At 42.0% G+C, this 12,516-nt stretch overlaps 1 protein-coding gene across 1 annotated transcript in view; it reads right to left on the minus strand.

Annotated features, from left to right (window-relative positions):
• Positions 1-201: 201 nt before the first annotated feature.
• ESF1 (ESF1 nucleolar pre-rRNA processing protein) overlaps positions 202-12,516 on the minus strand; it is a 54,266-nt gene continuing 41,951 nt past the window's right edge. Inside the window, exons 12-14 of the mRNA XM_075596058.1 lie at positions 11,508-11,584; positions 7,874-8,020; positions 202-733 (exon numbers count right to left, since the gene is read on the minus strand). Of these exons, the coding sequence (XP_075452173.1) occupies positions 425-733; positions 7,874-8,020; positions 11,508-11,584 (533 nt within the window). The 3' untranslated portion in view covers positions 202-424. The remainder of the gene's footprint in view (positions 734-7,873; positions 8,021-11,507; positions 11,585-12,516) is intronic.

The raw sequence follows: 12,516 nt of genomic DNA on the forward strand, positions 1-12,516 counted from the left end.
TAGTTTAATATACTCCATACTCGTACAAAGTTTTTTCCTGGATTTTATTTTCTCCCGCTATGCTTGCAATTTTATGTATTGATCTTACCTAACTGTATTGTTAATGAAAATCGTAAATAGATTTACAAAAAAATTAAAACCTCAAATTTCTATCTTGCCTCCCAAGATGGCAGGAACAAATAAACATGATCGCACATACTCTGATCAAGGTTTTTTTTAAATTTATTTCATTATCATAGCTTCAATTAACAAACCTCCACTGTTGCACAGTAAAAATATGTATTTTTGTGCAGCTTATATATACACACACATTCTGCTTATCACGCTAGGTACATCAGTACCGTCCCTGTCATCATGTCTAGCCTATTCTTCCCCAATTACAGCCACGGCAAGGAAACAGATAGAGCTCCTTTTTTAAAACTAGTTACTTCATTTTCTGCTTTTTTGAAGCTTGAAATTGCTGGGTTTTGTTCTTTACAGATTTCACCAGCATTGTCAGGGCCAGGTCAGCAGCCTTCACGGCAGATTTTCCTTTCTTCTGAACGTCCTCCAGGTCTCTCTCGTGTCTCTTTACAGCATCCACGTGACTGCTTTGCTCTTGTTCTCTCCTTCGAGCTTTTTCCTCCAAGACCCTGTCCGTGGCTTTCGTTTTCTTGAAGCTGGGGTCTGAGGGATCTACATTATATAAATGGGATGTATACATAGCTTGAAACCTTGTGTCTTCAACATTGATCTGAGGAAATGAAATCAAGAATATTAGTGTTGGATACGAAAACAATGTAATGTGCTAATAGGACCTTTGGTACAAGGGGACAAGCAGATCGAAATACAATGAAAAAAAAAAACTTGGAACTGAACAATAAAACCATTTAATTTCTCAATACATGAAAACCTTATTCCACGTGATATTACAAGCTTTCTAACTGAACATTTTAAAGACCCACACAACGTTTTTACAAGCAAAGCTCGCTGGAGACTGCTAGCCAACTGTAGACATTTAATGCACCCCCTTTAACTTGGTCACTATCACGAACAAGACGGTCCTATTACTAGCTCCCCACGGTCACCTCACTTAACTATATTTCAGTTATTTTTCTTTAAGATGCATCTAATTAAACACTTTGAAAGTGATTTATCAAACTCTCTCAGCTGCAAACCTGGTGCCTCTATCCTTCCACATCACCTTATCTGCCGAACTTTATGAACTTTGGATCACCGCAAAAAACAGCTCATCCATGTTGAGATAGCTGTAAAGCTCGTGCCAGACAAGGTTATACATGTTTAGATCTTTGGAACGGATGTTAAATGTGTTATTTTGAATACATATATGAACATGTTTTGCATTAGTTATAATTGTCAGTAAGTGTGGGAAATGGTTTTAAGATGCAATTGGGATGCTGTGGGAGAAATGAATGAGCACATACATAGTAAGGAAATAAGAAATAATAGCCTGAAGAAACTTATATATGACATGTTTCCAATACTGTCTTACACTTATAGCCTGGAGCTCCCGTGGCTCCTGGAGACCCCCCTTCCCTGGAGCAGCTCGATCGCGGGTACTGAAAAACCCGACGGCTGCTTCCAAGGGTGGGGGCTGGAGCAGGGAGCAGCGCGGCTTCTCCTGCCTGCGGCCGGTTGCCGGGGACGCGATCGGGCCGTTGCTAAGGCCGCGATCGCGTCTCTAAGGTCCCGGCGGCCGCAGAGCAGGGCGTCGCCATTACCCACTGACTTGCGCATGCGCAGTGAGTCCCCGGCGGTCCAGTTAGCTCGCGCATGCGCAGGGAGGCTGCGAGAGGCAGGGAAGAGTCGCGCGAGCGTGAGGATAGTCAGGGGAAGGATGAGGCAGCCCCAGATAGCTTGCGCAGGCGCAGGGACAGCTCAGGAAGGGTTGCGGCGGCCATTAGGAGTTAGTGTAGGCAGAGGGGAGGAGCGCACGCAGCCCCAATGTTATTGTAGGGGCCTCGGGACTACAATTCCCATGAGGCATAGCGAGGCAGGCACCAGGTGCTTGATAGGAGCCAATAGGGCTGTAGGACTGCCCTGGAGGGAGAATAGATACATTTCCCGGGCTTTGGTCACGTCAGTTGGAGCAGCGGAGCAGAAGGGGAAGGAAGGATGCAGGGAGTGAGTGCAGCTCCTGCATCCTGATAGGTACCCACACCCTCCAGGTAGGCCCCAACTCCCCACCAGGTTAGTGGGTAACTGATAAGGGACGGCCCTAGATAGGGAGGTCACCCTTAGTGTGTGTAAGGTGCAGGTTTGGCAGTGCCACAGCGGGTAGTGCTGTGCACACTGGCAAATAGGCACAGCGTGCGTGCAGTGGGTTATTGCTGCGGGTTCCAGGTTGCTGTGTTGTTGAGTGTTGCATGTGACGCTGCATGTACTGAGTGCAGTGTGTGTGCAACGTGTGTGAATGTCTGCAGGCGGACGGTGAGAGCTGTGTGTCTGCTGCAGGCTAGTAGTATCTGGGTGTTAGTGTTAGGAGTAGCGAGTAGCTAGATGTTAGGGAGGATTAGGGACTTGGGTAGATAAGGGAGTGGGGCAGGTTATTAACCCCGCAGGCCCTAGGAGTTTCCCCCAAGTCACCTCAGGTTGCGGTTCATCAGGGACAGGCCCTAGGTTAGGGTTCCTGTCACTTTAGGGTTAGTTAGGGATAGCGGCGGCTGCTGTTCCCGTGAGACGGTGTGTTACCGAGAGACGGTTGTGTTCCCGTGAAGCGGTGGGACCCTCGTTGGGGTTCCTGGAGAATATCACCTGGATAAGATCAGACGGATGCATCGCACGTCTGACCCTTTGAGAAGCTTGTTGCTGACCCGAGCACCGGAGTGCTCGGAAGGTATTATGTCATCACATGTGCACCAACAGGCCTAGAGGTTTTAGTGACTGCGCAGTCACCCAGTGACTATCTCTGTAGGAGTACGGGACATTGGGTAGGGTTCTTGGGACACTGGGTGGGATCACCTGGTGTCGGGGAATCGTCCTGCGAGACGTCACTGTCAGTGTCTCCTCGTGAGAGAGACACTGGTTATTATTATATTATGTGTAAGTAAAGTAGTTATATATAATCACTGTGGGTGTAGTTTCTTATTGGGTTCCTATGTAGGGTCATTCTACCCTTCCCTAGAATCCTACATAGGTGGAGGCGCTGAAGAAGATCCGTTCCAGAGGATTCACCCCAGGCTCTCATTAGCGGAGGCTCAGACCTCCTGTGAGCCTACAGGTATACGCACCACACCGGTAACACTAGATGTTCTACTCACCCACACTACATATGAGATTGGGTGGGGTGGAATACCCGTTACACACTTAACAAATCTGTTAACGTTTGGTCAATACCTAGACTTCATTTTGTTAGTGTAGTAAAGTTTCTGAGTTATTAATTGTATACATCATCGCTTAGTGCTGTATTGATTATAGCATTGTGTTGTTTCCTCTTTTCTCTATGCAGCGGAGGAAATACAAAGAACACGGTGTAAGATTGTTAGGGTAGGAACCTGCTGAAAGAGTCTACCTTGACATGGTTGCAGGCTTATTTTGGCCAAGAGATTAAACTAAATGACCCATACTTATGAGAAGAAAAAACATATAGAAATTAACTAAATAATTTCTCATATTGGATGTGCATTGGGGTTTCTTTGTTTACTGTTGTATATTTGAGGCCACTTTCACTGTAGCTCTCCAGTTGGCACAGTTAAGTATATAAATATATAATACTGTGGGACTGGGGTTTGAACTGGCTAAGATTGTGTATGCCTAGTTGCATAGTGCTGTAAACATGACCAGTTAAAACAACACATAATTTACAGGGGGGATTGTGAAGATTAGAATGTTCCAATTAGCAGTTTTTATCATGATCCTGTGTATCACAGAAACAGTATGGTCTTCCTCCCTCCAGCAGAAAAGAGAGGTACATGAGAATGGTGCCAGGTAGTGTTAGGACCTGCAGATTGGGCATGCCGTGAAGTGGCTGCAGATTAATAACCTTTTGGCCAAAGGGTTTAACTAAATTACCCTTTTTCATGAGCAGATAAGCACTGAGGTATTGCACTATATGTTGTGTCATTGTGTATGATGCGCTGGCCTTTCTGTTTTTGTTTGCATATCTATCTGTTAATTGTTTCCTTCTAGTCTGACTCACTGCGCCCCATGCTTATCTAAGAATTAAGCACAGGGTAATAAGGCCCATGACAGGTGAAGAGGACATGACATTACAAGTACCTAATCTCACTTTGGCTTATATGTAATCATTAACCTCAATTGATTCTACATTTTTCGTTCTACTTTCATATTTATTACATTGAAAGTAAAAACATGAACTTCTAGTGTTATGAACTCATACAAACCAGCACATTTACAATATCTACATTTACGTTATTTGCTAATCCTACAGATGCATAAAGAGCAAAAGCTTTTGTATGTTTTTTTGCAGTCACAAACCCAATATGATCTATACAGAAAAAAAGATGGGAAAAAAAAAAAAAGTGGTTTACGCTTTGGAATTTTTTTGGGTGACATTCATATGCTACATTTCTGTTGAAATTAGGAAAATTATATCTGTATCCAACTACAAAGAAAACACATGGCATTTAGTGGGAGGAAAGGAACAGAACTAAAAGTTCAGACAACAATGGCAAAGCTTTTTTCTTTTAGAAGAATGCGACAATAAAGTCCTGTTGGATGCATCCTCCACAAAACCCTAACTAGTTTGCCCTTTGTGTACATAAGGGTTTTATTTAACATGTCTAAGTCTGTCTGAATAATACACAGACAGCAACCACAGCCAGAGCAATAATACTCGCGATCTAACCCTTTCCTGTCAGGATGAATGCTTTGCAGAAAAGTTTGCACAAATGTAAAGAAATGTACATGACCATCTAAAATCCAAGACTTATTCTCCCCATAATGTTTCTGTGCAGCAACGCCATATACAATCTTCAAAGGTGGAATCCCTGAGAGCAGACCAAATAAACTAATGGCAGTGGCATATTCTATAGGTGAAATGTAGGTGACACAAATTCCATACAAATCACACAAGTATGAGACGTGTTTATATGCTCTTCACCTAATTTCTTTTGTGATGGCACAGTCTGTAAACTGTTCTATACGCAGGGAGATGGTTTATCCAGATTCTCTCTTCTTGGCATAGTGGCTTTGCCTGTGCAAACTCACGTTGAACATACAGTAACATCCGATGAGCAAATCAAGCTAGAGCGGCTCAAACACTCACCCAAGTCCCAGTTAGCCATACTTACAAACAGACTTTAAAAAAAGGTGTCAACCACCCTGATTTAACCCCTTAAATATATAACTGCAATTAGTACAGTTTGCCCTTTTAAAACATGACTGTAAGAGATGTGTGCAGAGGTACGCAATGGAGACCGTTTAAAGTAAAACTAAAATTAGGATTTATTGCGTCTGTCCCTTTAACACAGCAAAAACATTCAAAATAAGCAAAAGAAAGCCTACTCCACTTTGGAGAATATCTACACATGTAGTCCAGCCCTCTCTAACTAGGTGGTTAGCTAAGCTAATTACCAGCCCCAAATATATATATATATATATCTATATATCGATCTATATATATATATATATATAGATCGATATATATATCTTAGACAGGTCTGCAACCCTGCCTTTCACCATTATCACCCAGCACTTCCACTGCAGCAAGGGATTCTGGGAAATGACATGCAAATGAGCACACAGTGCCACCTTTTGTTTCAAAACCATATAACATGGTCCCCTGTAAGTTTTTGCTTGCTCAAAGCTGTGTAATGCAGTTAAAAGGAAGTGGTTTCATACACAACCATACATATTTTTCATTTTTGATTTTTGTGTGTCAACAGCCAGGTCGGAGTCATATGTATTTGATATAAATCTACAACACACACAAAGACTGTCAATGATCTTCCAACAAATTTCCGAATTTCATCCTCCCATCTCACTTTTGGTTGACATCTTGGTCTTAAGATATCCCTTGGAATCAATTACCATCTTTGTCCAACGATGGTAATTTCTTCCTGTGATAGGACCGGCCCACTGCAATTTAAATTTCTTTGCCCTTGCGATGTCAGACTTTTGTTTGTGTCTGAACACATTTATTATTTTTCGTGTCTCTTCGTTTAACACCCAACATACAGTACATCTCTCCATACTGCTTTGCACTGTCTGAAGCTTCTGAATTCTCTTCGCATTTAGGGTCCATACGTGAACACAGTCAGAATACACTAGTCAATCTTTCCTCTTAAGGAAGAGTGGAAGCTTCCCTTAAAATATTGTCTCGTTTTTTCTAAACGCTCTCCATCCCAACTTCGTATTCCTTATGATCCCACTCAAATAGATCCCATACATTGTTAGCTACAAGCCAAAGTAAACATTGCTTGTTTTCCATTTTATTCTACTTCTAGTCCACCTATTTTGATCTTTGTAGAGTTGATACATTTTTTTTGATCATCACTTTGGTCTTGCTGAGATTCATGTGGATGTCCAATTTGTTACTTGCTTTCCGAGTTCTCTGATTTGTTTGATGGAGTTCTTCTGAACGTGTGGCAAAAATAACAATGTCATCTGCAAGTCGTAGGTGACAAGAATTCACCATTTATTTTGATTCCCCTTTTCTTCCCAATTCCAAGTGTTGAACAATTCAATCATTGCTGTGAAAAGTTTTGATGACATGGTGTGTCCTGTCGCAAATCCTTGCTGATTCTTATCTTGTTTGTATTGGTCCCAAGGTTCAACAAGGAATCTGGTACCTGCTCCTTCTCTTACCGTGCACCACATAACGAACAACCTACCTACTAGAGACTCTCAAAACCGCCTCCGGTATAAATAATTTCAAGATTGCAACCATCTCACATTTTAATCTACTCAGTAACTAACATTCACCCATAATTGTTATCTCCAATTGTCATGAAATGTCTGTAAATTGTTCATTTAATGTAACCATGTAATCTCATCATAACTCTGTGCCCAGGACATACTTGAAAACGAAAGGTAACGCTCAATGTATTATTTCCTGGTAAAACATTTTATAAATATAATTAAAATAATCTTCATGTCATCTAATGGTTGATTTGGAGTTCGCATACATTTTCCTTATAAAATCAATGTACACTTCTTGAACATTTTGTCTTCTTAATGCATTTAGAATGGCTGAGGTTTAGACAGAATTAAATGCTTTTTCATAATCTACGTCTTCACTACTTCGATAATTCACTTATCTTACAACTTGGATGTGGTACATTGTATTATACCCACTTCACAATCCTGCATGTTCTCTAGGCTGGTCAAAAAGTCTAGGGTCTATTGCAGCCGGTTAGCCATACAACTTTAGTAAATGATTGAAAGTAGACTGTTTGATTGATAGTTCTTGATGTCTTCTTGTCTCCTTTCTTGAGGATGAGGAGAACTATGGCATTGCTCCACCACCCTAGAATTTCCCTGATTTTCGAACAGCACGTAAAGAGCGCTGCAAGAATACTCTTTACTTCTTCCCCTGCTTCGGTCAAGATTTCAGTAGTTATATACAGACGAGACAACAAGTATTCTAAAACGTACCTTATACTAGCCAGGTACATGCTGACACATTTCTGCAGAGGCTAATGGCCCATCGAATTAATACAGCAGGGGTCCCTGGCAGTCCCATTCAGTTTGAATGGGACTGCCAGGGACCCGCGCTGTTAATCCGATGGGCCATTAGTCTGTCTGCAGAAATGTCACTGAAATGTTTCAGCATGTACCTGGGTCTTGTTGGTGATTGCCACTGGTTTGTTTTAGAATAACCATCGGCACTACAACACACACACACACACACACACACACACACACACAAATATTCATATTCTATGAACAGATTGATATGTGATCATGTTACCTGGAAACCATCCTCCAATAACTCTTCCTTTTTCTTCAGCTGTTTCTTCTTCTTCTTGCTCAGGTTTTGCTGCTCCACGATCCTATCGTAGTTAAAATGCTTTCGGTCATCCTCAACGTCATCCATCATGAGCAGAGCTATTTCAGCCTGCAATTAATAGGAAAAGTTCATTGAAATAGACTTATACCAAGAAGATGTATTTGTTCTTGTATACATGCCCATTAGGTCCTCCCAGTGGGCCTTCCTGTCTCTCAGTTCCATTACAGGAACAATATTCTGTACAGTGTAGAACACAGATGGGCTAGGAAACCACAGCCAGAACACACAGGCTTTTGCAGCTCTTTAAACGGTTAAAAAAACACTTTACTGAATATAACCTTTTCTTTTGCGGAGAATCTGTTCCTGCACCAGGTTCCCCTTCCCCCCACCCCCCCTTCTGGGTTCTCTCTAGCCACCAACCTTCAGTACATACCCTTTCCTCTAACATTCCTTTACATGTGATAACTTTTAGAGGGTATATATGTGGAGATCCTTTTTAATTGCTTTCTTTTCAATTTTAACTTATGCAAATCATGCACTATTGTAGTCACTCCTCACTGGGACACAATTTCAATTTCTTAGCTCACAAATGCAAAAATGCACTAAAAAGATTGCAAGAATAGCAAATCAAAGTATGGATTTTTACCGTTTGTCGCTTTCTTAGAAATACAAATTTATATACAGTATATTCGAAACGTAATTGTAAAGGACACTGCAAGATCTCAATCAAGAAAAGAACGGTTTTACACAAATGTCATTTATTTTTAGTGTATGCTTTGCCTAATGCCTGACCTTCACCACAATGTTTAGTTGTGTTTTTTTCAAGCAAGTAGAGAATGATTTATTAAGTCTTTTAAAAATAAAATTAAACACAAATTAAGTGGAAAGAGAGAGAAAAGTGCATGGACACGCAATGTGTAATACATTTTACTAGAGAAGCATAAAAAAAGGTAAAACAGTAATGCCCTTACAGAAGTCTTTAACACAAGATCACCAGAATCACAAGGCTCCGACGATGATCCATGACCCTCTGTTAGATCACTCGGGCAGGTATGTCTGTGTGAGATGCTACAATGTAGTGTGTGAGGCTTATCAAACTATCCTTGCGGGGGAAAAGATGGACATCGCTGTTGACACACACTCCGTGTCTCCCTCACACGGATTGGTGTCTCTCCGTCTTTTGCCAACTGGAGAGAAAGATCAGCGTCTATGGATCCAGTCGCAGAGTCAGGATTACGCTGAACAGTTTAGAGCTTGCATCTGCTCTGTCACTGCTCGGTGATTCAATATGCTCAGTCTGGTCAACAGGTTTACTGTGAGTTTATGAAACGGGGGGAAAAAACGTACCCTACACGTTTCGTTCACCTCTGAAGTGGACTGGTTCTACAAACCGCTTAGGGCATTATGGGATTTATAAGTTCGTAAACTCAGAATACACCTGTTCACCAGACTGAGCATATTTAATCACCGAGCAGTGACAGAGCGGATTCAGGTTCTAAACTGTTCACATGATCCTGACTCTGTGACTGGATCCATAGAGGCTGATCTTTCTCTCTGGTTGAAAAAGACAGAGAGCCGCCTATCCGTGAGAGGCAATCAAGAAGCTTCTCCTCCGTGCAAGGGAGACACAGTGTGTGTGTCCAAACAGCAACGTCCATCTTTTCCCTGCGAGGATAGTTTGAGAAGCCTCACACGCTACATTGTAGCATCTCACACAGACGTACCTGCCCGAGTGATCTAACAGAGGGTCCTGGATCATCGTCGGAGCCTTGTGATTCTGGTGATATTGCGTTAAAGATTTTTTATTCCTGTAAGGGCATTAGTGTTTTATCTTTTTTATGCTTCTCTAGTAAAATGTATTACACTATTAGGTGTCCCTGCGCTTTGGTCTCTTTTTCCACTTTCTATGTACAGGTATCGAGTTACGAAAGATCAGCAGCTGCGGGACGTTTACCTATGGATGAAACCTTTATGAGCCAGCAGCTTGTGGAACTCTTACCCTTTATTGCATTTTTTCCACTTGAGGCCTTTTTTTGTTATATATTTTTTGGGCACTTTAGTTTGCATTGCACACGCTTATAGTGTCTCTTTACATGTGTATGGATTTAGATTTTGCTTTATGTTGATTTATGGAAGGGAAGGGGAGGGGTTAATTCCCACTTGTGATGCTAACCAGGAGTAGGCAATGTTTGATCATGATATAAAAATATAAACATCTTCATAGCATAGGACAGTTCATAAGACTCAGGATTCCAGATAGTCCAATGTTAAACACACTCCCATAGATTATGCCACTAGCCATATAGGTAAGTCTTATGTGGTGGTCTAGGTAACCGTGTGTGGGACTGATCACATAAATGAACTAAATGGATTACTCACTGCTGACCTTGGGGATATCCTGGTCCTGTCCTGCGTGCTCCTACCAAGGAACAATTGAAGAGAGTACAGGGAAACGGCGGTGCATCTGCTGCTGCTGCTGAAGATTGGAAACCACAAACTGCAAACCACAAAATATCCTAGGTGCAAAAATTTAATTTAGGGCATAGTAACAGCCAAAAAGAACACTCTGACGCGTTTCCCGTGGTATCCCACGCTTTATCAAAGATAAAGACTCTTTGATAAAGCGTGGGATACCACGGGAAACGCGTCAGAGTGTTCTTTTTGGCTGTTACTATGCCCTAAAATAAATTTTTGCACCTAGGATATTTTGTGGTTTGCAGTTTGTGGTTTCCAATCTTCAGCAGCAGCAGCAGATGCACCGCCGTTTTCCCTGTACTCTCTTTATGTTGATTTAACACACTGTGTATAGAATTTGAGAGTAGTGGTCCTGCACATCGCTAGCTGTTTCGTTTTTTTTAAATATATCTTTTTCTGCACATATCTGTTGTGATATTAACTTAGCAGACAATTTGGAAAACATTTCTGTGCGCGCCAACACAAATTATGTGCAGGAATCAGAAGCACAGATTTGGAGCATATGAAATTAATCTGAATAGCCAGGAAAGACAAAAAGGTGACTGACTAAATAAAATAAATGAATATTTAAATCTCCTGTCATGTGTTTACCATTTGAAACAAACCATGTAATATATCATTATACATTGTGGTAGTGTTGTGATGCTGCCAGTCCACAGGCATTTCAGTTAACAATTCAAGGAAAATAGTTCCATTTAGCTTTCCAGCAGCTTTATTTTCAGTATATTTGTGCGTTTTTCATTTTTGCAATTGACTTCACCTTATGAGATGTGTCTCAGCACAGTACTGTATACCAGAACTGAACCACTTCACATCTATCCTCCATCAGGTGAAGGGCACTTTGTGCTAGACTCAGCAGGGGCAACCCAGTGAAGTAATGGAGGAGCACCGCATGTCGTGGTTAAGATAGAAGCACCACATGTCGTGGTTAAGATAGAGGCACCTGATTATATATTATTATTTTTATTTTTTTAAGTGCAGTGACAGTTTAAAGAAAAATATGTGGGAGCACCTGCAAGACGGAGGTGTATGAAGCTTTGAAGATTACTATTTTATGGGTGACTTTTTCTTCTTCAAGTAAGGGACAAGCAATGAAAGCCTATCTTGTCCTCACACTCACCCTCTGTTTTTCCTTTTCAGCTTCTTCTCCTGAAGACTCCGCCTCTTCCTTGTCTCTGGCAGATTTCTTCTTTAGACCTGATGATTGAATGGAAATAAACAAATCACTTTTTCTGTTTGTATCTAAAACATTAGAGCAAATCCACCTCGCCCCCACCCCTCCTCCCACCAAAATACCATGACATTAACAAAGAATGACTAGTCATTCCTTTACAGAAACACAAGTAACTAGCTATTAAAGTAGACACCAGGCCAGAATGAATGCTTTGGTTAATGCATGTTCCTTTTCACAAATTAACAATGTTCTTAGTGTGTTTACTCTTTCTACATTTGGAAATAATATTTAAAAAGAATTAAAGCAATGACAAAGAACGCTTGTGGGCACATTCATTTCTCAACAGCTCCCAAAAACCCGCCTTACGCCATAACAGACAGTGCTTCCACTGCAGCCAGGGATTCTAGGAAATGACGTGCAAATGCTCACACACACACACACACACACACACACACACACACACACACACGCACACGCACACGCACACGTGTGTGTGTGTGTTCAGCCCCGCCCTCGAATGCGAACTCTAAGGCCTCGTCCCCACTGCGGCTGTGAACAAGACATGGCCCTCTGTGGGGCCGCCCCGTGCGCCTGCAGAAAGTGCGACGAGCGACCGCATTTTGAGAAGACAAGAATTTTGTCTTTTCATGCGGCGACGGCGTCACGTGGTTTCCTGTTAACCAATGAGAGCGAAGGTCATTTAAAGCCCAAGTCGAGTAAATTTCTACCAATGAGAGCGGATGTAACGTCATGGCTGCGCCCCCTCCCAGAAGTGAGCAAGTAGGTCCACTGATCGCAGCTTTTATGTGTGCTCTGACGCGTGCATTCACGCGCTCACTGGGGCCGAAGCCTCACGGAGGTACAAGCTGCTTGCTCATGCAAGCGACGGACGCCGTGTTCAGAATCCCTCCAAGGAGATATTGAAGTCCCCACAGTGACCTGGTGTCTTCCCACT

This window comes from Ascaphus truei, chromosome 4 (genome assembly GCF_040206685.1).
Source record: "Ascaphus truei isolate aAscTru1 chromosome 4, aAscTru1.hap1, whole genome shotgun sequence".
NCBI classification, from domain to species: Eukaryota; Metazoa; Chordata; class Amphibia; order Anura; family Ascaphidae; genus Ascaphus; species Ascaphus truei.